At 47.1% G+C, this 27283-nt stretch overlaps 4 protein-coding genes across 4 annotated transcripts; 3 read left to right on the top strand and 1 right to left on the bottom strand.

Moving 5' to 3' along the window:
• Nucleotides 1-225: 225 nt before the first annotated feature.
• Nucleotides 226-3541, top strand: F5891DRAFT_1191035 (uncharacterized protein; the record flags this gene model as incomplete). The annotated part of the gene is made up of 9 exons (XM_041367405.1): nt 226-295; nt 349-677; nt 728-989; nt 1051-1928; nt 1979-2431; nt 2477-2682; nt 2738-2910; nt 2962-3072; nt 3120-3541. The coding sequence occupies 9 exons, from the start codon at nt 226-228 to the stop codon at nt 3539-3541; spliced, it is 2904 nt and encodes a 967-aa protein (XP_041223931.1).
• Nucleotides 3542-5820: 2279 nt separating this feature from the next.
• On the bottom strand, nt 5821-7703 carry F5891DRAFT_1239186 (kinase-like domain-containing protein; the record flags this gene model as incomplete). Its single annotated transcript, XM_041369693.1, has 5 exons — nt 5821-5938; nt 5974-6098; nt 6847-7281; nt 7343-7617; nt 7673-7703. 5 exons carry the CDS (start codon nt 7701-7703, stop codon nt 5821-5823), a joined length of 984 nt encoding a protein of 327 aa, XP_041223930.1.
• Nucleotides 7704-12139: 4436 nt separating this feature from the next.
• Nucleotides 12140-12698, top strand: F5891DRAFT_1191032 (uncharacterized protein; the record flags this gene model as incomplete). Its single annotated transcript, XM_041367404.1, has 2 exons — nt 12140-12290; nt 12343-12698. The coding sequence occupies 2 exons, from the start codon at nt 12140-12142 to the stop codon at nt 12696-12698; spliced, it is 507 nt and encodes a 168-aa protein (XP_041223929.1).
• A 1133-nt stretch (nt 12699-13831) lies between these two features.
• F5891DRAFT_1191031 (uncharacterized protein) lies at nt 13832-14840 on the top strand (the record flags this gene model as incomplete). Its single annotated transcript, XM_041367403.1, has 5 exons — nt 13832-13861; nt 13930-14077; nt 14137-14248; nt 14301-14384; nt 14441-14840. 5 exons carry the CDS (start codon nt 13832-13834, stop codon nt 14838-14840), a joined length of 774 nt encoding a protein of 257 aa, XP_041223928.1.
• Between the last annotated feature and the right edge of the window lie 12443 nt (nt 14841-27283).

Here is a 27283-nt window from a genome sequence, read left to right as displayed (position 1 = left end):
AATTCGTACCACCGTCTGTAAGTATTAGCTAATCCAAATAGTGATTCACTATATATACCGACCTTGCGCATTAACAGGTTCTCTTTTTCCTATCACAACCTCGAACACACTTAGTATTAGCACGATAGTTCGTATATACAAATAACGTAGACTATCACCAGTAACAGTATGTCATGTTAACGTTCAAGTTTGCTGTAACTCTAAGTTGACGTACCTTATACTAGAATGTCCAAATGCGCCAGATCTGGTGGCGATGAACCGCCCTCAAAGCGTCACTGCTCGATTGACATCCAAGGTAAGTCGTCTTCGGTATAGTTAATATTCGAGTTATTCATGAGTACGATACAGCGAACCAGGCAGTACCACCGGCACTGTACGATAACGGTGCATGGGAAATCCTTGCCAAATTCCTCACCACATCAATGTCTCTATCCGAGGTAGACGACGCGCACATAGCATACCTCGGCGACCGATACTTAGCAGATGAATGGGCAGAGCCTCGACGCCTGCTCTTCTCCGGTGACGAAGATAACACCAAATCCTTAGAAAACTTCACCAAGCTGTGGAAAACTCACATACCCAATCCACCAGAAAAGTCTTCCGTTTCTATCCCTGCATCGAGGAGGAACGGCTACTCGTCAAGTTCACGTGCTCAAAAATCGCGCAAGTTATCCAAAGTATGTGAATGTCGTGGCTGAAACATTTATAAATTGAACGATAAATTCAGGCTGCTTCTAAGTTCATCGCTGATAAGGCCGATGTTGGTGATGATGAAGAGGAGGAAGAGGAGTATGATGGAGAAGATTGGGATGGACCTTCTATGCAGTCGCCGATAGTCACAAGTTTGCCAGGAACGTCGACGAAACGGAGGTTGGCAGCAACCTTTGACGACATGGCGACTTGGTTCAAACAACATTTGCCCAGCTCATCTGAAGACAATCTCGCCTACAGAAGTCCCGAAAGCAGGATGTATTTACTTCATGTTCAAAGTGGGTTTTTTGTTCTGTTTCTTTTTCAAAAAAGACGTATATATCACTCATTGTGTCGTAGGGACTACCACTCAATATGTTGCTGACCACCTTCGGAGGAAGGAATTTCCCGTGATCGTGTCAGCCTGGTCAGCAGGACAGCTTTACGTGGTGGCGGATAGCCCCACGACGATTGCAAAGTCCTTGCCCCTATCTCTTTATCTCGCCGTGAAAGAGTACTCCCATATTGCCGAGGAAGAATGTGAAGCGGTAGAACGCACGCAGTCCAAGTTTCCTCAACAAGCATGGGTGAGGATCAAGGGCAGTAAGTACAGGGGCGACATCGCACAAGTTTTCGAGCAACTGCCGAATGGTCTGGTCACAGTCTTAATTGTTGCGCGCGATTTCCCCTATTCCATGCCTTCAGGATCTCGAGCGCTTATCCAGCAATCTCTCCTTCCGAACCAGAAGAGCGTTTCCGACATCATTCGCGATGATGAAGTCGTGGGATGGAAATACAAGGGAGAAAGCTACTACATGGGCCTGCTGCTCAAGAACTTTCACCGCGACAGACTAGAACTCGTCGCATCCCCTCATGTCGACGACATTCGGCTACACCTGGACGCCGGATGGAATCAACTGTTTTTGAACGAAACTGTGGTCGCGTTTTCGCTGCAGTTCCTGCGCATGGGCGATTGGGCGAGAGTCGTCAAAGGCTCTCTTCGTGGAGAGCTTGGTCAGGTCGTCTCAACTGATCATACTTTGGGGACCCTAAGTTTGCAATCGGCTTTCGATGGGCGTCTCAAGGAGATGGAAGTTCGACTCAAAGACATTGAACGGATCTTTCAAGTCGGCGATACTGTAAGAGTGGTGGCTGGTTCATACTTGGGCTTGGAAGGCCATATCGTTCAAATATGCGGTGACACGTTTCACCTTTGTCAACATGCTACCAACGAGCAGGTATATCTCTGGTATAATTTTATTTCAACCGTCTAACACTTAGTGCACAGGTGGAAGTGTCTAAGTACTACTTAGATCAACGTCCGTTGAACCACACGGTGCACTCACGGTTCCCAATGCAGCAAGATTTCGAACCTTCCGAGTTGGACTCCATTCAAATAGGAGATTTCATAGAAGTCTTGGACGGTGAGCACATGGGGAAGCGCGGAGTCGTGGACTGGCTTGCTAAGGGGGACAACAAACTATGGTTCCGGGATATTTTGAGTACGGAAAGCATCGAGTCCAGTGGTGGATTGTCAAGTCTCTCGGTTCCCATAGCAATAGTTCAGCGGATGGACCTGACTGCAACAATTCAATACACGAAGGAAAGGGGTTATGACGTCAGACCTGGAGACATCGTGACTGTCGTCCGTGGGCCCGAGTATGAAGCGAAAGGCGTTGTGCAAAGCATAGACTTTCCAAACGCTCACTTGTCCGTGCTGTGCGACGGTGATCACACGCTGGTAAGTATCATCATCTTTACTGAAGCATATCTGACATTATGATAGATCAATGTTCCAATTGGATTCGTTATGAAAGTGCGCAACGCCGCCTTTGACTCTTTCAAGAAGGATATTGGTCAAGAAGTTTTCATCATTGGAGGTGGCCATAAGGGCTATCGAGCCACACTCTATAGTCTTGGCGTCGAGGCTTGCACTGTCGCTATTCATGGGCAGAAGTGTATCACAGTCAAACTTTGTGATGTTGTTACCAAGTGAGTAGCACTCATATTTCTATTTCTACAGCGATTCACATATTTGCGACTTTAGGTATGGAATGCGGCTAAACGGGGCGATGCTTGAAGGCCCAGAGTTGATTTCGTTCTGCGTCATGCGGAAAAAATTGTACTTGGCACCGCCATGTCGGAGCACCACACCACCTTACAAAAAAATCCCCTCCAGCTCCTCCACTTCCATCATGGAACCCATTCCCTCGTCATCTGGTGTGTGGTCCACCTGGTCTGCAAGCTTGGGTGATGCTAATGTGACTCAAGATCCTTCGTTGAGCGTTAATCCAAACACATCAACATCCGACCCGTGGACTGTTGATAAACTCGATACTCAAGACAATATTGACGTCGGAGCAGAGAAACTCTCAGACAGTGGTGAGTGCCAAAAGGAGCCATTGCAGGCTTTGCTTATTCTATTACAGGCCCGCTAGCTTGGTTGATGACAAAGGAGTTTTTTTCGACATTTTTCAACCATCATGCAATGTTAAAGGTCTCACCGATCTTTGATGTATCGCTGTCCAAGCAATTTGTATCTACACCTTGTCCTGACCCGTTCTGTGGCGAGAATGGACCTGCACCAGAGGGATGTGTTGCAGCATACTGCACATCCAACAATGTGGGCGCAAAAATGAAACACTATCACATTCCCGCCATGTATCTGAGCCCTGCCCCTCCACGTAAGAAGAATCAGAAGTGTCTTATTCTGGCCGGGGCTCATCGCGGGCTGATCGGAACCGTCACGAAATGTAGCATCAAGAACAATCTTGCTGATATTAGTATCACCCCTACAATTACTGTAACTCTACGTTTCGATGAGATGTGTTTGGTAGAACCGATGGAATAAAATAGAATGTGTACAATACTTACCGCATATACCATATGAGATCTGATACCTTTACCCACCGTTAATCTTGCGGACACAAGCTTGATGTACTTTACCATGTATGCATTGTCAATTTTTTCTTCAACCAGCATCGGAATATAGTCCATTGATTTCTGGAATTAAACTACACCATGTAATACGGTACAAATGTAACAATAGTATGTGTGCCAAGATACCATCATTCTGAAGTCTGACTCGGAAGTAACTGAAATTCAGTCCTGCAATTGTAACCTATCTTTTCATAGGTGCGACAGTGTATGATATCAGGATCAAGGAAGGGGGGCCGCGGGGCCTGTTGAACTGTTAATAGGGGTAGATAGGATCATAAATAGAACTTAGCTCGTGAAATTTATGCCTGGGCGCACCATATCGGGCGAGGTCGCGCCACGTGACTCACGTGACGCGCGAACCTCGTCCCATTTTGGGATGTGGGATTTCCCCCCCTGTGTCACCATAAACATTACTTATTAGTAACAGTGACGCTATCGGATGTTTGCTACTAACTAGGGGCGAGAGCCTGTGCTGTAGTACTTTACACCTGAGGCAGGACAGAATCTGTCTGCAGGACAGATTGGTATCATATCCACAGAAATATTTTACATTGGTGATGGAATCTGTACTGCAGTAGAATTGAATATCAAATTTTACACATGTTTGTGATATGACATTTAGGCAAATTGGGGGAAAATATCCTAAATCTAATGGTGTCTCATATCTAATCTATGCATATTGATACTATGTGTCCAATCAGAGAGAGAAAAGGAATTGTAATACTGGCAGTTGAGAAGTACGGTGTGATCTGATAAAGAGAATGTTCTTGAAAGGTACTAGTATTGAATATGTGGGCAAAAGCCCACAGGGCTTTCTGGACCGAAACACCAGACCCGATCCTGGGAGAAAAGATGAGCTGTGAATCACATAAAATTAGGAAGTCTACGATGCAAACAGTGAAGCTTATGGCCCGTACTAGTGTAAGTTTTGTTTGAAGTTGCGATGTGCGGGAAAAAATGGAAGGCTAGATAAAATGAGTGTATACTCAGTCGCGTACTCGTAGTGTAGCAGACTAATACTAACCTAGATAAAACGAGTGTATACTAGTGAAGTTAGTAAAGGAATGAACTATAGTAATGAATGTCTTACCTCAGTCGCGTACTTGTAGTGTAGCGGACTGAGGTGTGAGTAACTCTAATGTGACTATGTACTTGCGTGATTAGGTAAGCTGGTACTCGACATACCAATAAACAAACTATTAACAACAGTAAGGATGTGGACTTACTCCGAGTTTTGAAATTATCTCACTGGGGGCATCACATTGCAAGTGAATGGCTTGAGGGATGTGTTTGCTTGGATATACAGTGCTAGCACTTTGGTGTGATCACAAAGGTACTGTGTGAACGCGTCGCTTGACCAGTGACCCATCATTTTGACTACTTCAAATGGGACCCTGCAAAGGAGATATTCTAGGGTCCCTCCGATGTGAATACTGTGTCCTTTGAGATTAGGTAGGTTGGTGACTGCTGAAATGGATGATATGTGTTTGGTGAGCTCTGTTTTGGATAGCACACGCATGTAGTGTTGCCGCAGTTCTGGCTTATTCCAGCTTTAGCTGTGGGTGCAGCCACATTAAGCTGGACCATGTACCTAGTTGTGGCTTATGTAATTAGTGGCCTTGTCTGGTCCATGGAGCTACATTTTCAGTCTCTCGGCCAGCTTAAGCCAGCTTTAAGATTAAAATACAAACATTTGCCCTTGACTTAGGGTCAAAGTCCCAAAAGGATGTATTTGCGAGACAACATGATTCCTAGAATTTCCTACCTACCTACTCTACTGATCACCACTGAACATACCTAATACCTATCGGATATCGACGATCAACATTGATTATGAATTGAGATGGGTCTGCAAAATAACTTAAGTTGTTGTCATTGTATCTGATGTCCAGGAAGCTAAGTCGAGATAGTTGTACTGCAGTCCCGTGAGTGCTTGCAAGGTTGAAGCAGCGCAAGCGGAGGTTAGAAGGAAAGCAAGCAGATTCCAAAGGCAAATGGAGGCAAGGGCAAGGGCACAAGCTGATGTTGTGGAGACTCTAGAGACTTTGTAGGATGTTGAAGAGACGGCATGATGTGGTGAAGGAGGAAGGGGGGAGTACAGCTGGAGAAGGATGCACTCAGAAAGATATCTAATAGGAAGATTAGTTACCGGCTACATGTGTATAATGATACAAACAATTTGCACACCATTCACAAACCCTTAATGTCATACTTTTGCACAAGCACGGAGCCATTAACACGGATAAAGGTGGCATCTGTACGATTGGCGCTTGTTGTTGTAACACTTGGGTTGGTGTTGGACACGTATCTGGTGATAAACATGTTTTATATTCCTCGACACACTTTCGATCTTCTGAAAGTGCCGCGCGCTTGTCTGAGTTGTCCAAAGGTCGTCCGTCCATTTCTGAGGCCTTTTCTAGCTTTTCTGATCCTCTGTACCATGTCCTGTCCTTGTCTGTTTGACTTCGCTGGTGCATTTCTCATTTGATTATCTGTTATTTATTAAGCCTAGGGGCACATACATCGAAAACCCTTGCTAATACGTATAGATATGCTCCTCGTGCATTATTACATGTATATCTTCGTAGCGGCTCGCCTTGAGTCTTATTACAGTTTGGATGTCTTATCTCGCTACAGTTTTCGCCTACACAGATTCCAGACTTTCACGTCATAGGATATATTCTGGCTCGCTAGGTACTCGCACTGCACTTCACTTCCCTTGCTTCGAGTCATAGTTAGTAGTTGTCACTTCCAGATTTTAGTACTTCGCAATCAATCTTTGTTCATTCAGAACGATTGTTTGGCTTCACTGCTGCCATTTTGCTATTGAAATCCTTAAGTCTCTCGACAGACTTTGCTAGTCATACTACGCAAAGTTCTATACTTCAATAACCGCCGTATTTCTTTACCGGAAACCTTGCCGTTTCATCGGAAGCTCGCCGGAAGCTTCGCACAACCTTGGACCTTCGTTTCTAGACGTTGGACCTATACCGGACACTTTGGACAACTCATCGGACACTTTGGACTATTCTTCGGAACTCTGAACGTACTTGAGGTATACTTTCCGTCTCTCACCCTCAATCTTAACAAGATATCCCTTGCATTTTATATCAAGAGATAATCCTACAGGCAGTCTCTTAGGACGAACATCTCACTCGCACTTTTGAGTCTTAAGGTAACACCTTTAGTATAGCCCACTAGGAATCAACTCTTTACATCGTCAAAGCGAAGCGCATGAGTGTAGTTCAAGAAAATGCCGAACTCATTGGGATAGCCGTGGCAAAGGATATCGATGGGAGTAGTCATCTTCTTCTCCATGATCCTGTCATACTTCTGCTTTTTAGTTGCAGCCTTGAGTCCCTGGCAAGGGAGGGCAACACACAAGAAGTATCTTGCCTCGAGGTCATCATGGTGAGTGTGCTTAACTCCCAAATGTGTGTTGATTGAGGTGTAGCGAGCGGTACTGGTCAAATTCTTGTTTTCCCTGTATGGAATGTGCAAGTGAGTCTTTGGGTCATAAAATTTCTTCGCGAGACCAAAGTCAATGACATTGACTTGATTGCCATGCTTCCCTATGCCCATGAGAAAGTTGTCTGGCTTGATATCCCAGCGAATGAAGTTGCGTGAGTGGATGTACTCAATACAGGAGATCTGTGGTGATACAGTGGTGCGTTAGTTCTCAAAGACAGTGGCTGCAGTGGAATTTACTCACAAGTTGGTCCACAAGGAGCAAGACAGTCTTGAGGGTGAATTTGCGCTTGCAGAAATTGAAAAGGTCCTCTAGAGAGGGTCCAAGAAGGTCCAAGACCATGGCATTGTAGTTGCACTTGGTGCCAAACCAGTGTATGAAGGGAATGCCAACACCGCCAGCAAGGGTCTTGTAGACCTTTGGCTTGTACTCGAGCTGGGAGTGGTTGGCTTTTACGGACTTGAATTTGATGGCAACTTCTTCACCGAAGATGATGTTGATTCTGAGGTAGATATCACCTGTTTAAACGAGTGATTAGTAACCATGTGAATATGCATTGAGGGATTTGCACACTTAGGAATGGTGTTGAGGAAGAGGAGATCATAGGATGGACTATGTGAAAGTTAGTAGTACATTGCTTGTGTTATGCACAATGAAAAGCACACATAACTGTGCGCTGATGTCATGCAGTGCTGGTGCTGTGCACGTCTATACATTGGAAATGGAAATAGAAACGCACCATCCAATCAATCTATCACCAGTGCACAGTGCGCACTAGTATTCAATATCACTGTGAAATAATCAAACAAACATCCAATATCAGTGATTGCAATGGGCCCTCAAGTTGATGTAAGTCAGATCATTGAGTTTAGTGTTCAGAAGGCTAACCTGAAGAAGCTGTATTGTTCCTATGAGCATGCCCTTAAGATACGGGCAGATGAGGTGTTGATGAGGCGGATGAGTGCAGTGAGAGCAAGTGTGAGTGGTTCACAAGGGAACAGATTGATGCAGGCGGGAGTAGGTGTCGCAGAGGAACATGTTGAGTCCCCAATGAAGAGATGGTTGCGTAGGGTGTTGAGGATGTTGGGTAGGAGGCGGGAAGAATAACACGGTGATCTGCTTCAACGTACTTTGCCACACAAATGTATCATAATACTCACGACTTCAATATTCATATCTAAGATTTGGCATGTGGGTCGCAAAGATGGAGTCAATGCAGGGCAATGACAAATGATCAGAGGACAGTAAGTTTGAGGACGATCGAGGGTGAAAGTCATTGATGACGATTGAGGACAAAAGATGTTCTTCAACTTGGTGCGTGAGTTCGAAGAATGCTCGTGTTTCAAATTCGATAAATGTACCTCCTTATAAATAGGTTGGAGGATGCAGCTCACAATTGTGGGCTGGCCTTCCAGAGGGCCAACCTGGTACCATCTGACTTGATTGCACCTAGAATCATTGTCAGAGTGGACATCCAGACAAATGAGATTACATACACCATCCAGAACCATGACCTGTATGCATTATTCACAATAACATGAGTCCAGTAGGACTGGCTCGTGTCATACGTCCCAAGACAGGTTCTAGCTTTTCCGTCAGCCAATTCAGATGACTATGTCACAAGGATACGTACCCCACATCCTTGTTTCCATGAACAGTAGTGTTTATAGCAAGGATCTACATGAACAAATATCACATTCCGCAATACATAGATGCAATGAGAGTAAAATGCTCACATCAAATCATGAGTGATTGCCAGAGGCTTCATCACTTTCAGAAGGATGATGATTGAAGCTGCCGTGATTGTCAGTGAGGTCGCTATTGTTATGATCATCTGTGGGATGTTACTCAAGTAAGTCCTGAGTTTTTGGTGGTGGTTCTGGCAGGTACTAGCGTGCATCAGCATGACACACACTCGAATGAGGATTAGCATGGCCTGAGCTCAAAAAAAGATCAATGCACTCAGGTACAAGCATTGCAAAGAAAGGTTGAAACTGATCATGCAGAAGCATGTGAAACATGTTGAGCATTGAGCGAGCAAAAATAGTGCAAACAAGAGGCAAAAGATGAAAGTTAAATGGCAGATGGTAAATGGTAAATAGTAAACAGCAAACAGCAAGAAATAAAAGTCAGATATGAAAAAAAGAAGTCTCACTTGTCGTAGATGGTAGCAGTGTCCTCGGTGTTATCACACTCATGCTCCGCAATGGCTCTGAGAAGTGTGTCGTTTGTGCTGGCAGCAGGTGTCAACTGCTCATTAGAACCTCTGTCATATACTATTTCATGTTCCATGTCCTGTAGAGAGGCCGCCCAACCTGTGGTGAAGTCAAGACATTTTTTCTTCAGGAAGAACTTGACCATCTGTAATGCTTCCATCAAAATGGGGCTGAGGCAATTCCTTTTTTTTGTATGGGTTTTGCTACTTGATGAAAATACCCGCTCACATGGCACAGCAGAAGCTTGTACTGGGGCATAGTCCAGGGCAATTGAGTATATGGTTGGGAACATGGTCTGTGAAGCCTGGTCAGCAACTCATAGTTAATGACAAATGGTGTGACTTAAGGAGGCAATGGACTCACATTCCAAAATGCGAGTATACTTGTTCCCTGGGGACTAAGAGTAGCCGTGACATACACTGTGAACTCCTGGTCTACCGTTTGACCACCATTGTTGTGATGCAGTGCATGCGCATGTGCCTCAGGAATTCCATAGCGACGTGAGCCTAGCATGTGTGGCAACGGTCGTGGAGCCACTACAGGTCCAGAATATGCAGAATTAGAGTGTTCTGCTCTCTTGCGATGCATCTGCAAGACAAATCAGTTGAAAGTTGTGCTTGTATACTAAATAAACATACCAGCTTCACAATAAACTTCTTGGCTTTATTAACAGTCTTCCTCCCATTGACTGTTCATCCATGACATCCGCATCACAGGGTCAATAACTACATAAGTAATCATGAGATCAACATTTATTAAAACAAAACACAGGACTAACACATAGTGACAGCATAAGCATGTGTCACACCCATCCGATTAGTGTATTTGCTTGCCCAAGTTAAGCCTATGTCGACGATAGGCTTACAGTGAGGAACGTGCAGGCCAATAGATTCCCAGCTCTTGATCATTTCTTCAAACACTGGAATGGCATAGCTCAGTGAGGGAGTGGTTTCACTGGAGAGCTTTGCTGGGTGGCATGGGGTGCCTGGTATGAAATGGTTAAATGGATCATGTGTTTCAAATGCAATAGTACTTACCTCCAAGATCACTTCCAGGTCCTGGAGAAACTGCCAATCCATCTCACTCAATCTTTTCTCAGATATGTTGCACTGAGTCCAAGCATCAAAAAACGTGCTCATTGCCTGAGCCAGTGTTAGTCTATGATATATGATTGATGGTATGGCATCTCACCTGGCAGAGTGTCCGCAAACAGTTTAACATAACATACACTGAATCCCATCTAGTAGGTTCATCGAGGAGGAGTTCTATGACTGGGAGCTGTGTAAGCTCGCCCTTGTCATCTTGAAACCACCCCTCCTCATTACCCCTAAGGATGGGGTCCCAAAATCTGTCGTGCTGCTGGTTTGATGCGTGAATCAATCACACGATGTTCCTGGCTTGCTCAAGAGGCTTAGCTTGCAATGCCCGGATATAATCTACTTTCTTGATGATCTGATTTTCGACTGTTCATGTATCATCCACAATGGAGAAGTCAGTAACAGCGTATTCGTCGATGATGTGCTTTACACATATGTTTATGACATGTGGGAAACACGGTATCCTGTTTTCAACAGGATTAAAATCAATCCCACATTGCCCGAGTAGGGTTGAAAGCTCCTGCATTGAAGTGTGATTGTTGGATGCATTGTCAAGAGTGAAATGCCCAGTCCAAACAATGTCAGAGCAAGCAACACAATACAAGTAAATACCAACCTTGGTCGCAGTTTCTGCACTGATCAAGCAGGTACAATATCATGGAACCTAGAGATTCTCCATCGTGACTGCCAGGGACATGATGGAACACAAGACACTGGGGTAAGTGTTGGAGGAGTTCATGTAGGTATCGGAAAACTGTGTTGACTTCTCTATTAGTACGGTGTCTTCCTTTCCACCAACCTCTCAATATACTGTGAGTGCATTACCCAAGCTGGGGAAAGTGGTGAGAGTTCTGATGAGCAGTTCGAAGCTGACAGCTTCTGCACAGCCAATATCATGCTTGCTGTTGAGCATTTGGCAACTGGGAATGAGTCTCCAGGCTCTCCACCAATTTCCGATGATAATGCCTATGCCTATACTTGAGCTGGCATCTGAGAAAGCTTGTGGGTCTGAGTAAGAGGTTATGGGGTATATATGCTGGGAGACACCTCCACTTTGCAGTGTGTTCGACCACCAATCGAGATTGTCCTTGATGTTCTTGAAGGGGCAGTGTGGTAATTGAGGCTTCTTTGTGCAGACACTTAGCATAGCTTCTAGTGATGTGAGGTAAGTGCGCCCTCTTCTTATGACTTGGCATGCATGCAACAGTTTTCCATAAAGCTCATGTACATCCTGGAGGACATGGACTGCTCTCTGGTGCCAATTGAGAATGGCCAATAAGTACTTACCAACTTTCAACGGGCTTAGAGAGACTGTGTGTTTGCTGACGTCCCAAACAAAACCGATGCAGGTAGTGTAAGTTGCGAATGGCTGATCTTTGTCCTTTTCCCATTTGATGCTGACATTAATGGAGAGTTTGTCGATGTCCTTGAGGCAGTAGCCGAATATATTGTCATGGTCTGATCTGAGGGATTGCTGTGATAGGTCTTTGAGGGGCCATGTGCAGTTTCATTGAACTGTTTGATCGAATCGTCATTGAACACATGTCCTCTAAACCAGATCTTGCTCCATGATTGATGCATGCCTCTCTCTGCGAGGTCTTTATGCGACTGGGCATGTTGTCTATTGTAGTATCTAGGAATTCTTTATGAATATGTATGAATGAATGGTTGTCAACGTGGACTGATTCCTTGTGCTTTGCTTAACCTTCTCCTAGAAGACCCCTCAGATGAGTGGCACCCCAACGCTTGTTGTTCACAAGGACCAATGCGAGCGCTGCCTTAAGCAGGACATCTGCTGCCAAGGTCCTGAAGGTATGGGCTGCCAGAACTGCAGGTTTGCGCGCCAGGGCTGTAAGTATGTCACGCACAAAGGCAAAGGTAAGCCTCTTTCTCCTTTGTTTCATAATCCCTATGCTAACTCCTTTTCTAGGTCGTGCGATGAAGCCGTTGCCACAGCCGAAGGCTCGCACTGCATCTACCGCAGAGTTGATGCCTGTTGCTGGACCTTCCAAAGAGGTCCTCATCCACAGCGCGCGCAGTACCATTGAGTTGTCCGATGAAGAGGATGCCATGGATGCTCGTCCGGCCGTCGGCAAGAAGAGAAGAGAGGTGGAGGCTCTAGCTTTAGGCGATGTGGAGGATGCGGATGTGGAGGACTTGGAGATAGAGGCGCTGACACGCTCTGTCTACGTGCAAATGGCCACTATCCAGGCCATGATGGGTAAGGTTCTGAATGATGTGGACCTGCTCAACCTCTGCAACAAGAAGAGGTGCTGCCGCGGTTAGATACTTTTCCTTGCCTGTCCTTGTCTACAATCCCCGCGCGCCATGTACAATTTAGCATAGATTCCAATACCGCACTTTGAATGAATATTTGTCTTGAGTTGTAGCACGGTTATGATCCTAAGTCTTGAGTCCAATGTCCATGTCCAATTTCAAATGACCAGTCCTAGCTCTGCTATGTGCCTAAGAGATGAGTAAGATAAAATGAGCGCGTGCGCATTAGAAGGTGAATTGGATAAATGGTACTAGAGTTTGTGAGATACCACTCGTCTTGTCTTCTTCAGCGTGTGTTTTCTAACCTCTTCTCTTGTGGATGCAGTTATGCGTATTTGGATTTCTCATATCAAGAAGGGCATGGTGCGCTGCCTACACATTCGAAGGGAAATGTATGGTAATCAGTGAATGCGCGGTATAGTCCAGTCCTTTGAACAATGTCTGTGCTTTGTGATATAAATAAAAGTCTATGTGTGGAATGCATGTAACATACTATATGAGTAGTGGAAAGGAAAATGAGAACACCAGTCGAATCCCAGGGTTAAACTGAGGCTATTGTACTAGGTCTTTGTTTTTATGACCAGAAATGGAAGCGATTGGAGTGGTTTAAGGGTGCGGGTGATAAAGAATGCGCAGGTTCAGGTGTCGTACTTGATCTCTTCGTCCTCGGGTTCTTCTATGTCTTCTGCAGCAATATCGTTCAGTGCTTCATTGCCTAAACCTGTGATTCGTGGGACTGATAGTTTAGTTTCACTGCGCAGAAAATAAGGAATCAAGTGGAAAGCCGCGTAGTGAAGTTTGGACACAGATCCATCTACTTCCACTAGGACATATGACCCACCTTTTGTGCAATGCAATACTACCATGGGCCCGAGATACCACAGCTTCGTCTTTTGATTTAGCTCATACTCAATTCTGGAGTTGCACACTAGCACTAAGGCACCCGGATCAAAGTCATAATCCTTAATCGAGTCGTGGAAGTGTTCTTCAAAATTTCAGATTGACTTATACCTAGCCTTCAATACTTTTTTCTTGATATCATTGAGGTCTTCTTGGCGCTTCTGGAGTTGATGCGCACGCCATGCAATAAGGTCCGTCGTAGTAAACTCGCTTTGTCCGGGTAATGCTACCTAGGGATCTGCATGGGTACGGGTAACCCGCAAGGGTCACAGGTACGGGTACTACTGGGGTATGGGTATGGGTCGGGATTCTAAGACCCGCACTCTTACCCGTACCCCAGCTATACCGTGCCTTCCATAAATGTCATACTTCCCGCGTGCACGCTACAACCGGCACCACCAAGAAGCACTCAGACTTCCTGCTGGCAATGCATCAAGCTTGGAAAAATGATAACTCTCAACGCAATCCGTTTGAGAGCCGTTTTGCTTGTGAGTCGTGTCCTTTTGTTCTACAGTTCACAAACTAATTTATGGTAGCCATTACACAGGCTGCCATACATCTACAGCTCGCGAAATTCAGGCTGGGATCAACGTGTCTCTGCACACCGACATCTCTCCAAGCAGGCTAATCACCAGTAGTATTGATCTACAGGACCAACAGTAAGTTTGCTAATTAGTCTAAGAAAACTATGCTAATCAGAAAACTCGACAGGCAGCGCCTCAAGGTGGACATCGCCAACATGTCTCTTCAGAAGCACCCGCCACCACATCACTGCCAACACCTTCGCATTTGGCGGTACTCACCATGTCCCCCACGCCACGTTTGACAACACCCACTACGTCGCTGTGCAGCACACTGACGGATGCCACCAGCAAGCACCATCCAGCACCTACGCGACACACTGACTCGCCAGCATCGAGCGTACATGCTCAGACCATGCCAGTGAATGCTGGCGTGGCTCGAACGCACACGGAAGACACCAGGATGAAGAGAGAAGGAAAAGAGGAGGAACGAGAGGAGGAAGGAAGGATCTTGTCAGTAAGTCGCCATCCTGACTCTGCCCCCATTTTCTGCAATGAGGACGCGACACCCAACATGTCACACTCTCGCGCCACCACGCAACCATCTCCCATTTCGACACGCTCACCTTTAACTTCGATCGTACACACGAACACCCAGCGCGCGCCAGCAAATTTGCCCATGCCTCCACTCCTTCCTGTGCTGGACATATGTGCTAAGCACTGGCAGTGATACCAATGGTACCCACGGGTAAACCCTGCACGGGTGTGGGTACAGGTCTGAGCTTGTTGTACCCGCCAAAAACCTGTACCCATCAGAGCAGGTATGGGTTTTTGCTGGGTGCAGGTGCGGGTATGGCCTCCAATACCCAGGGGTTTACCCGTGCAGTTCCCTAATGCTACCAGAAATGTCCCTTCAACAAGGTCAAACGGAAAGATTAGCTCCATGCCGTGAAGACCTGTTGCGCGATGAATTGTTATGTGTTTGGCCCAAAATACCTTATGCACACATTGGTACCATCGGGACTCGTCCCCCTCACAACTTTTCATGATGGCCTCCCAGACATCATAGTGATGCCTTTCTACTATACCATTGCCCTGTAAATTGTAAGGTGATATGCGGATAGGATGAATCTGATAGCGCACAGCTGATTCATCAATGGCCGCTATAAATGCAGGCCTGTTGTCAGTAACAATTTCGGTCACAGGTCCCCATCTGCAAAGGATTTCCTCGAAAATGAACGCGCCTAGAGATATAGCATTTTCTTTCCACAACATGTGCCATTCTGGGTATCCCATGAGTGTGCAATGTGCTTGAACTATGTGATTGAATCCGCCCGCTTTGGGCATCATCATGCAATCAAGGTGTGCTTTCCTGAAAATTCTGCCCAGAATGGGCACGGTCAGAGGTATCTTGAGCTTTCGCAAATTTTGGATCTGGCATTTGTGACATGTCCGGTTATACCACTTGATATCGTCAGTAATCATCAGCCACCAAAAACATAAGAAAAGACGGGTTCGGATGCTAAATACTCCCTTGTGTCCAAGATCATTATGCACTTGTTTGATAATTTGAAAGTGCCGCGCTTCCGGTACTACCAACTGATGTTTACCTTGAGAGTGCTTTCTCCATAGATTATTGTCAAATATGAAGAATTTCACCACATATGAAACGAAGGTTTCAAAACTCTCATCTGACAGATCTGCGGGTCTTTTCCGGTTATCCAGGAAGCTCTTTACTTTGGTTAGCCTTGCATCCTGTTCATGTGTGGTGTCGGAGCAAGGAATGCATGGTTCGCTAGTTTGCGGAGTGGAACCTAAGCATTCAATGATACATGGTGAGTGGGTTAGCATTGATGGTATGGGTATGAGTTGCGGAACACGGGTAATATCAACTCCAACGGATTTGATGGTGTATACCCTATTGTTCAGGATTTTTACTGCAAGGGAGTACGAGCGGTCAAGCCAATCCTCGTGATCATCGTCTTCAGACAGGTCATCATCAACGCACAGTCTCCTTGAGAGTCTGTCAGCTCCGGTATGCTTATCGGTGAATGCCAGGGTTTTCTGCGATGGTTTCATATGAGCCATCAGCTTGTTGATACCAGGTTTTTACCGATTTGATGGGAACATCATCTATGAACAGAAACATATGGTCAGGGATTTCGTCTTGCAAAATGAATGCGGTGTCGCCTTGATATACTTGAACTGCATTCACGTGACCCTGCGGAAGCATAGTTAGCCAGTGCAGACCCAGTGGTGTTCCAAAGGTAGTGAGATCGCACAAATCAATGTGCAGCATGCGCTGATCATATCCAGCGTATAGATTGAGGAGATCGAATACTGCGCATGATCCAGCGAAGAGCGCTGCTAAATGTTCAACAAGCGGAGGGAGGGACAAATCTTGGATGGTTACTTTGTTTAGCAACTGGAGGTTGGGTACTAAGCGCAATGATGTTTTGTCCTTCGTGACTACGCAAAACCAGCTGGAATGGTAGGCCACGGTTGAAGGTTCATATACTCTGGAATGGATTTTCTCTTTGATGATGTGGATGACTTGTCCATGAATTGCGGGTGGAATAGGAATGTTATGTTATGACCAGGAGACGTGAGGAATGGTAGGGATCTTGTACGGGGAAAAATAGGTTTCATCGAGACGTCCACGCTTGGTCGCGTCCCATGCGAATGCTAATTCATGAACCCAAATGAGCCAGTGTACTAGTTTAAGCTCTTCTGGCCATAACCAATTAGCGGGGTCTAGGTCTAAGTTGTCCACGCGTTCTTGAGTAAAGCGGACACCCAGAACAAAGTCGGGTGGATGGGTTGGCAGTGTAGGGATGCCGGCCAAAGGATCGTCGGGTAAGTGCTGTATGATTCTATATTCCGTGGGCATAGAGGTTTGTACTGTGCGAACCTTCTTCGCAACTGGTTTGTATGCCAGCGCGCGTTGGGTCTCATCAAAGGAATATACACTAGAGAATGCATCGAGGGATGCGCAGTTAATATTGGAACAGGTAGAAACAAGACAAATATAGTCCGTGGAGTAATGTGAGTCAGGATGAGGAAACGAGGTATTAGTGCTTAGAGAAAGAGATTGGTGCGCAGATAGTGCGAGACTAGGGTTAGTGATAGGTAAAATATATTCCAAGGTATTCAAAGGGGTAAGTGGAAGAGAATTAGTCCTTGTGTCTCCCCATGGGTCATGTGGATTATCGATCCCTAAAAACCCTTCTTACGCGGGTTCGGAGGGCTATGCATGCCACTCTCGCACCCCGGGCATTTCTTCAATGAATGATCAGTAGGTATGCGGATAACCTTAGCCGTGTTCGGGTCCATAAGGGTAATATCTTGTTCCCCACTTGGCAGATCCTCTGTCATGCAACTGGTCAACATAAAGAATGGCTGTCCTAAAAGAATTTCGAAGTTAGCATGCAGGACCACCTGTACCCGGAATAGCATCTCGCCCATGCCAAAGTCTAGCAGTATATTCTCAATAACGCCAAATGTTTTATCGCGCAAGATATTTACAGATTTCATTACCAGTTTATGATCAGGCCAGAGTGGGATTCCGCCAAGTGATTGCCAAACCGACCGCGGCATCACAATGCATTCTGCGCCTTGGTCAAGCACACAGGTAAGAACCTGGCTTTGGTGGGTTACCACCTTCATGCAATGTAGCGATTCGAAGTGTTCTGCGACTATGCGACTGTCATCACTCCTTCACAGACATCCGTTGTAACACCGCAGAATGTCCTTGGCCTCCGGTGTACTTGACAATTCATTGACTGAGAGCGTGCCAATGGTGATGTGCTTCGTTGTTGTCATGTCTTTGAACACCTTCCAGATGTCAGTGGACACAGCGAAGAGATCGCGCATTGGTATGCTGATATTTGAATCAAGCATGTGATCTACCACACACTTATCTGCATCCTTGTCTTCCAATGGGAAGGAATACCGGTATTGGGTCGAAGAGGGGTTGGCAGGCTGGGATGCCGACGAAGTTGCAGTTGCCAAAGATGAGGATGAGGTACTAGGCACGCTTACTGCAGCCGTGGGTTTTGATATTGTAGGTGGGTTGGCTGCCTTGGATCCAGAAGCCTTTACCTGTGGGGAAATTACTTCTTCGACCATATCAGTCGTCTTAGATGAAGGCCCTGGTTTAGCGTGCATGGGTAGTTCTACTCCATCAAACCATACATTTTTACCTTTGTCTGCTTGGCGGGTTGCTCAATCTGCCTTGACTGCGACAAATGCTTCCCACACCTTGACTACTTCCTGTTCTAAGTGCTTGAGTTCTTCATCTTCCGTGTCTTGATCTTCTTCTCCGTGGCTCGCGCAGGTATGCATAAACACGGGTGAGTTGGTACCCAGCGCAGATTCCACTGATGGCAGAGCATGGACAAACATACTACCTAAAACTGTTGCATTGGCACCCAAAGTGGGTCCTTCGCATCTGAAATGATCTATGCATTGTTGAAAGTTACCATCCTCCCTTCTGTATGAAATACTGTGGCCGTCGGGCATTACAAGCTTTCCTTCTTTGTTCCGCTTTACCTTTCCTTCAAGTATGTAGTCTTTGCGGATTTGGCATTCACGGGCAAAATGGTCTCTGCTGCAGAAGTAACAGCCATTGTTCTGTCGCAGGTTGTACTCTTGTTTGACCACCACACCTTGACTAGGTTGTTGAACTGGTGCGCTCTGCATAGTTCACAGCAGGTAGGCCAGAGACGAAGTCGTTGCGTGCGGTGTCGAGGTTGGTAGCGGAACCATGGTTGAAGTGATGCTAGGTAGTAGAAAGATATCGGCCACATACATGTCTGAAAGTGCATAGGGGTCCTCCGGATGGTGCGAGGTTAGCTGGATCTCTAGTCTTCACTTGATAGACATATTGGCTGTAGCATGTATTCCTTCTAAAAACAGGTGGTCGTGTTTGAGGTCCGCTAACCATTTGTTGGTTATGAGGTGCTGTGAGATCTTGAAAAACTCTCAGTAGTACTGTCCGAGTTCTTCATGCGAACACATAGGTATGCACGCATTCTCGCTGGAAAGATTTTCTAGGTCAGCACGTGAAAAGCGGCGGTCGCTTTTGCATCCTGGGTACATCACTTTTACTTCATTTACAAACTTGTCCCAATCTTGCCTGGCCGCTGAAGATAGTAGTACCCATATCACTGGTGGGCGCATATCTGAGTGTGGCTTTGATGGTTTGAGTAGCATCAAGGGATGCATATCCGGCCAAAATTTCGATTTCCTCAAAATAAGGAACTAAGCGCACTGGCATGCCATCGAACTTGGGTGCGGATTCTGCTCTCCTGAGTGGCATCATAAAAACTGAAGACATCTTGGAGGTTAGTGCGGGTTGACAGTTGGTAATAGGAAGAGGTGCGGAAGGACACGGAACAACTATGGTAGGTAAGGTAACAAGCGCAAGATTCAGAACTGTAAGCAGAAGATTGACTATGTGTTTGTGCGGTGAAGGGATGGGTGTAGGTATAAAGGCATGGGGGAGAAAGGGATTGTCTTTCTGGAGAAGGCTTGCGGGACAGGGTTAAGCAAGGCTCCGTAGAAAGAGTGTCTACAGTAACAAAAAATGCGAGGTAGGGAAATGTCAAATGCTCCAGGAAATGGGGAGTCCTTTTCTTCTGCTTCCTGGTCTGCTAACGATGAATGTGCGGAATCAGGAGAGTCGGATGTGAGATTCTGCAGTATGGATCATTCGGAGGATGCTTGAGAGCGCAGGTTGGACGGACCAGCTTCGGGTCCTTCCTGGATATCGGGTAGTATTGGGTAGAATAGATCTTGCATCAAATCCAATGCACGGAGATCACGGGTTTCCATGGATCTAAGTGGTGTTCTTGGTTCCAGCTTCAAATAACCCCCTCACGGTGGGCTCCAATTATGAGAAAGTAATAGTGACTGGCTAGCAAGTAAGCTAGAGCACTAATAAAATCCAACTGAGTGCGGGTGTGCTATATTGACCCAAGAGGATTGCTATGAAGCACTTCCTTCAAATAAAATGCAAAGGGAGTAGATGTGGAATGCAGGAGAACAAGTGCGATTAAGGAAAGCGAAGCTGACAGTGAGAGCGAAGGCGAGAACGCGAACCCGATGAAGGTGCAATGAGAAATGAGCAAGAGTGAGAGGTTTCTAGGTAAAGTGCGGTTCTGTGGGTAGTGGCTAGGTATGGACAAGATTTATGGCTGAGGTATAACTAGGTGTAGAATGCTAAGTCTGAACCCGAGTATGGATTGGATTCGCACAGAGCCTAGGTAGTGTTACGCACTCAAATAGATCTGTTATGCGGAACCCTAAGAGGGGCGTCGTCCGCTAACGTTCGTGACGTAACCGGAAGGGTCCGGTGTAGCGACTGAGACTGGCGACGTCGAGTCGGCAGATATCAGAGACGCGCGTGTCACGTGACTTCTAAGACGGATGTCTTCAAAGTCACTGACGATCTCAAAGTAAGGACAGTCTTGTCCGAACGATGAGTAGTCGATCGAGGTGGACTTAGGCGCGATGAGCACCTAAGAAAAGATACTAGAGACTGAAGCTGAGGGGGCTTCAGAGGGAAGTATGTTCGAGGGAAGATTGAGTAGATTCAAGTTAGGGAATCTAGTACAGAGTGACCGACTACTTATACTAAGTGGAAAGGGTTAAGGGCAAGGCTACCGTACTATAGGTAAGGGCAAAGGGGAAACGGAAAGGGTATAGGTACGCTGGTAGCAGAGCCTGATTAGTGATGTGAGGTCGAATGCGGAATGAGACCGAGAAACGTTGGAACGAACCAACGGTAAATGATACAATGTGCATCATGCACGAGTCAAAGGAAAGATAAGACAAGATAAGGAAAGCCACATTGGTGGCACGAGTCAGAACGAGTCATAGCCCGAAGGCACGTGCGCATGTTGGTGCGATAGGAGGGGGATGAGGGACGGGAACGCCCGGGGTGCCCGGCGGTTGGGTGATCGTGATGTAGAGACAACACACGATGCCGGAGGTTGGGGGGAACGTAGGCACGATCCTTATAGAAGAGAACACCATTGGTGAACCTCCAATCGGAAAGTGCAGACTTCATGGGGGGTGCGCACACCCCGGAGAGGGCGTCCAAGGCTGTTTTCACAGTCTGGTCGGAGGGGTCGTCAGAGAGTCGTTGAAACTCATCTGCGAGTTCAGCGTCGATTAGACGGGTGAACAAGGTGTCGGGGAGGAGGATACGATCCTCGTTATCCTGACCAGCTATAGCGTGGTCCGGACGGCGGGACAAGGCATCCGGTGCAGCAAGCTTTGTTCCAGGAACATGGTGAAGTTCCAGATCAAAGTTGGTGAGCGTGAGGTGCCACCGGGCCTGTCGTCGGGTGAGTCGTTGCGCGGAGCGGAAATAGATCAGGTTCTTGTGATCCGTGAAGACGATGACCGGGTGAAGGTTTCCTTCGAGGAAGTGCCTCCAAGCCTGAAGGGCTCGGATGATGGCAAGGAGTTCTCGGTCGTAGATCTCATAGTTCCGTTCGGCCGCGTTGAGGGACTGGGAGAGATAGCCGCAGGGGTGGTAATCCCCATTGCTATCGGTCTGGAGCAAGACTGCTCCGGTCGCGAAGAGCGAGGCGTCAGTTGCAAGTGCAAACTGACGCGAGGGGTCGGGGTTCCGCAGAACCGGTTCGGTGGTGAAAAGCTTCTTCAGATGCTGGAATGAAGCTTCGGTAGAGTCGGACCAAGAGAAGGGGATCTCCTTCTTGGTTAGGTCGAGGAGAGGGCGTGCGATGTCGGAGTAGTGGGGAATGAAATGACGGTAGAAGTTGCAGAATCCGAGAAAGGACCGCACGTCCTTGACCGAAGAGGGTTGTTGCCATTCGCTGATGCCTTTCAGCTTGGCAGTGTCCATAGCGACCTGTCCAGGTCGAATGATCATACCGAGGTACTCGACTTCTTGAGAGTCGAAAGTACATTTCTCGGGTTTGAGGAAGAGAGACTCTTTGCGGAGTTTCTCCAACACTCGGCGGGTCCTCTGCCGGTGTTCGTCCAGGTTATCTGAAAAGATCAAAATGTCGTCCATATAGACGATTAACCATCCTTCGTTCAGTTCTTCTGAAAATGTCTGGTTCATGTAAGCTTGGAAGGTGGCGGGTGAATTGCACAATCCAAAAAACATTACCTTGGGCTCAAAGAGCCCGTATGAGGTGGAAAACGCGGCCTTCCACCTGTCGTCGGGATGAATGAGGATATTGTTGTATCCAGAGCGTACGTCGACCTTTGTGAACCATTGCGCCTTGTTGAGTTTCGCAAGCAAGGGTGGTATCAAAGGGAGTGGGTACGCGTTCTTGATTGTCCATTCGTTGATGTATCGATAGTCCTGGCAGGGGCGGAGAGATCCGTCCTTCTTGCCAACAAAGAAGAATCCAGCAGCTTGAGGAGACTTCGAGGGTTGGATGAAATCTTTGGCGAGGTGTTCATCCAAAAATGCTTTGACAGCGTCGGTCTCCTTTGGTGAGAGCGGGTAGGCTCGAGAAGACTTCGGAATGAAGCCTTCCTTCATTTCGATTTTGTGGTCTACTCCCGGTCGTGAGGGAGGGAGTTTGTTTAGACCGTCCTTTGCAAAGATGTCAGCAAAATCATGAAGATAGGAAGGTACCAGTTCTTCAAATGATTTCTTCTTCTTCTCCTGCGCGTCCTCCATAGCAAATTCTTGAGCTTTGTTGGAGGTCTTCGTGTAGTCCTGCTGAGAGGCGAGGATCCAGAGGTTCCGGAGGGGTTTTGCTCGTCTGTGGAGAGCCTTCCGGATTTCTTTCTTCGAGGTCCCGTCCTTGGTGAGCGGAGTGTCGAAAGAGATGTTCTCGATGATCTGGACGGATGTTCCGTCCGAAGCATATTCCACTAGGACTTCATCGTCAGTGAGGGGATAAGTGGAGATCTCCTCAACTTTATCCGCGAGATGGGTCTGTCCGACCCAGACATCGTCCATGGTGTTGAAGTCGGTATCTTCGAAGGGCACGATGATTGGCGCCGTCTTCTTCTTGTTACGCTTCTTGCGTTTCTTGATTTCCTCGAGGCAGTGTTGAGTGCCCTTGGGGAGTCGCTTGAGGGGCGAAAAGTCCTCGTCGTCGAGTTCTTCTAGGACAGCCTTTTCTCCGCGAAAGAGATATGGCTTGGCCTTGCTTTCTCGCCGAGAGGCGTTGAGTTCCCTCTCCACCTCCTTTGACCTATTGGTCGCAGGCAGGGAGATCGTGTTGGCCTTCCAGTCGATATTGGGCATCATGGCACTAAGCCAAGGTTTTCCAAAAAGTAGATCATCATGCTTGGAAAGTTTCGTTACGTTGAACTTTCCATACATAAGTCTCCGATCGAGACGAATGAATAGCATGCAGTATTGGGTTACCTGTCCTGCCGAGGACGGGCTTCCGTCTACTGTGGTGATCCGGAAGGGTTTCTTGAGTAGGTGGGTCCGGATCCCATTTCGCTTGACGAAGTCATAGCTAATGAAGGTCCCACCTGCCCCTGAGTCGATGATGGCGGTCGACTGAACGGTTTTGGCACTGCAAGAAGAGAAAAGTGTCACCGGGACACGAAACTCGTTGGATTTACCAACAGCTTTAGTATACAATGCGCAGATAGAGGGAATTGACCGTTCGACAAGCCCTCTCTTTAAAAATCCTTTCTTTTGACAAGGTTGACTTCCATGTCTTCCTCGTCAGAAGACTCGTCAAGCTGGCGGACGCCAGACTTGCTTGGCTTCTTGCCTTTGTCTTCTTCGTCGTTCTTGTCTCCTCGGCGCACCTTCGGGTGGAACCGGGAGTCGTTTGCTCGATGGCCCTTCTCCTTGCATTTGAAGCAAAGGCCTTTATCGAAGCACTTCTGTCGTTCCTCAGGCGTGAGGGAACGATCGACGTCCATAGCATCAGGATCGCGTTGGCGGACCTGAGGCTTGGGGACGTGCCGGTGGCCGGAAGGGCGTACCGATCTGTTGTTGGACACAACTGCTCTTGATCGCTTGTAGTTGGCTTCCAACTGTGTCGCGGCAGTGTACCATTTGTCAATGGTTGTGGGGACGACCTCCTTCCCGTAGATGGCGGTTCGAAGTCCTGGTTTCAACCCTCGTTCGAAGAAGTGGATGAGGGCGACGTCCTGCTTGAGACTAGCAGTGGATGACAGGGTTTTGAACGTCGCGATGTAGGGCATCACATCGCCAGTTTGGGACAAACCATGAAGCTTGGTTAGAGCCTCGGTCATCCGGTCGATCGGGTGGAAGGATTCGATGAAAGCCTTCTTGAAGTCCTTCCAACTACCGAAGTCGACGGTAGGTTTGTCGAAGGCTGTTCGGTAGAAGGTGTCAGCCCAGACGCGGGCATCTCCATCGTTCATGTATTGGAGTGCAACAGCGACCTTGGTTTGGTCGGAGCTGTAGATCGTCGAGTTGATGAGGAAGTATGTCTCCACCGAGTACATCCAGCGCTCGGCATCATCGATGCTTCCATCATAGTTCTGTGGTACTCCAGCCTTTAGTTCAGGCCTGGATACGACCACAGTCGGTTGTTGGGTGGGGCCTCCGGACATTCTTGTTCCAGGGTTCGAGTTGAGGTTGCCGTACGGTTGTTCGTCGGGAAACTCGTCGGAGGACGTGTGGTCTTCTTCCGATTCTTCTTCTTCTTCGGAGTCCGGAGTGTTGGGATCGCGTTCCCAAGGGTACTTCGGGGTCCAGGTAGTCGTGGTGTCTGTCGGTTAATGGCCGTGCGGATGGCAGGGCACAAAAAGGGGAAACTTGAATCTTTTGTTACGCACTCAAATAGATCTGTTATGCGGAACCCTAAGAGGGGCGTCGTCCGCTAACGTTCGTGACGTAACCGGAAGGGTCCGGTGTAGCGACTGAGACTGGCGACGTCGAGTCGGCAGATATCAGAGACGCGCGTGTCACGTGACTTCTAAGACGGATGTCTTCAAAGTCACTGACGATCTCAAAGTAAGGACAGTCTTGTCCGAACGATGAGTAGTCGATCGAGGTGGACTTAGGCGCGATGAGCACCTAAGAAAAGATACTAGAGACTGAAGCTGAGGGGGCTTCAGAGGGAAGTATGTTCGAGGGAAGATTGAGTAGATTCAAGTTAGGGAATCTAGTACAGAGTGACCGACTACTTATACTAAGTGGAAAGGGTTAAGGGCAAGGCTACCGTACTATAGGTAAGGGCAAAGGGGAAACGGAAAGGGTATAGGTACGCTGGTAGCAGAGCCTGATTAGTGATGTGAGGTCGAATGCGGAATGAGACCGAGAAACGTTGGAACGAACCAACGGTAAATGATACAATGTGCATCATGCACGAGTCAAAGGAAAGATAAGACAAGATAAGGAAAGCCACATTGGTGGCACGAGTCAGAACGAGTCATAGCCCGAAGGCACGTGCGCACGTTGGTGCGATAGGAGGGGGATGAGGGACGGGAACGGTCCCGAGGATCCGGTCAACGGATAGTCGGTAGAGAAGTACGAGCCGGAGGCATACGAGGGCGAGGACGAAGGGGAAAAATGATAGGGGGGCCATGTAGCCGATGTTGCTTGTAACAGGTAGGGAACTTACTAGATACACGCTCTTGGAGCGGTCGAGAATGCACAGGTTCAAGTAAGTGAGAATCAAAACTTGTCAATTGATCAAAGATACTAGGAATGTCTAAGTGACTCCGCAAAACAAAGGATAGCATCCGAGGGAAGGGAAGTACTGTACTGTATGTAACGTGTGAGATTATATCCTACTGTGTGGGCATTCGGAACCCATAGGCAAGAACTGTAGCAATGAAAACAAGGTAGATAAGTAATATGTAATCCAAATGTGCCCGGAGCGAAACACGCGGATACATGTAATAAGCCATACTACCTATTAGTCAACCCAAAAATAGAAATGAACATGCACCAGCGGAACTCGGTGGACACGGAAAGGACATGGATGGACGGTACGGAGAATCGGACCTGACAACAGTTGACCATCAGATAAGATACAACCAAGGAGGACTTCGTTGCTAGAGGCATTAAGAATGATATGGAACTTGTAACTTCCTATATGTCTTGACACCAGTATCAAAAGACACTCGTTCCCGCCCAACATGGGTCCGAGCGTCACATTGGTGCTTGAAATGCAAACTATCCCTGCCAGCCATTGGGAAGGGTGGAGAGGAAGTGTCCTGTAGGCTTCTGTGACATCTCTCATTGCGAGTTCTGAACCTGGTGGTAGTCTCGAAATTAGTAGGTATATGACCGAGAATTTGCCCCAAGTAGTGGGAAAATGATTAGCATCGATGTGAGAATTAATTGATGGATTTGGGTATGCAGGATTCGTAATATGTGGGAAAGAGAAGTTTTGGACCAATCTGAATTTTCCTGGTTTTCCTGGTTTAGGTATTATGGGCAGGGGAGAAGATTGAAAGGGACCTATTATACGTTCAAGTTCTGTAGGCATAAAAGGGCCTATGTATCTTCCGTTTAAAATTCTTTCTCAATGATGGAATCAAATTCTTTGTGATACTCATTAACTGAGTCTCTATTCGGTTGGCTTTGTATGTGTGTACTAATTAAAGGGAAGTTTAATTTAAACCAGATCTGAAACCTTTTAGAACTTTTGCAAAACATTTGATTGTGTTAGCATTACGGAGCACTTGCTCCCAAATGTCTGCAATGTATGGGGTAAGAGGATTAATTCTTCTGTGCTCAAGGGCAGCATTGGGCCTAGGGATCCACACAGGTAAACCCGCGGGTGTCTTGAGGCCAACCCATACCCATACCCACCACGGGTATGTACCTGTAGACACGGGTATGGGTATGAGTATGGGTATGGGTGCAGGTGGATACCCGTGGCAGGTGTACCTGCCCCCACCTGATCCCAGCAGCCACCAGTGCTTAGCGCACACACATGGCGCACATCAGTGAATGCTGATGTGACTTGGACGTATGCGGAGGACACTGGAGAGTGCCAGAAGAGTGGAAGGAGGGATGAGACAGGAAGAACGAGATGGAGGGTAGGATGCAGTGTATGGCGTGAGTGGTGGTAGTAGCACACTGTACAGTTAAAGATATTAGTAAATGAGAAAAAAAAATATGTGCACCTGGAACAAGCAGCGAACAACTGAGAACAATGAGCAAAAGATTAGCAAGCGAGAGAGTGAGAGCAGCAAGAAACGCACCTTTGGCGCATCTTTGTAAAGTGC

The sequence above is a fragment of the Suillus fuscotomentosus genome, assembly GCF_016647785.1.
Source record: "Suillus fuscotomentosus strain FC203 chromosome Unknown F5891scaffold_40, whole genome shotgun sequence".
In the NCBI taxonomy this organism is placed as follows: Eukaryota; Fungi; Basidiomycota; class Agaricomycetes; order Boletales; family Suillaceae; genus Suillus; species Suillus fuscotomentosus.
This window is presented reverse-complemented; position numbering and strand designations above follow the sequence as displayed.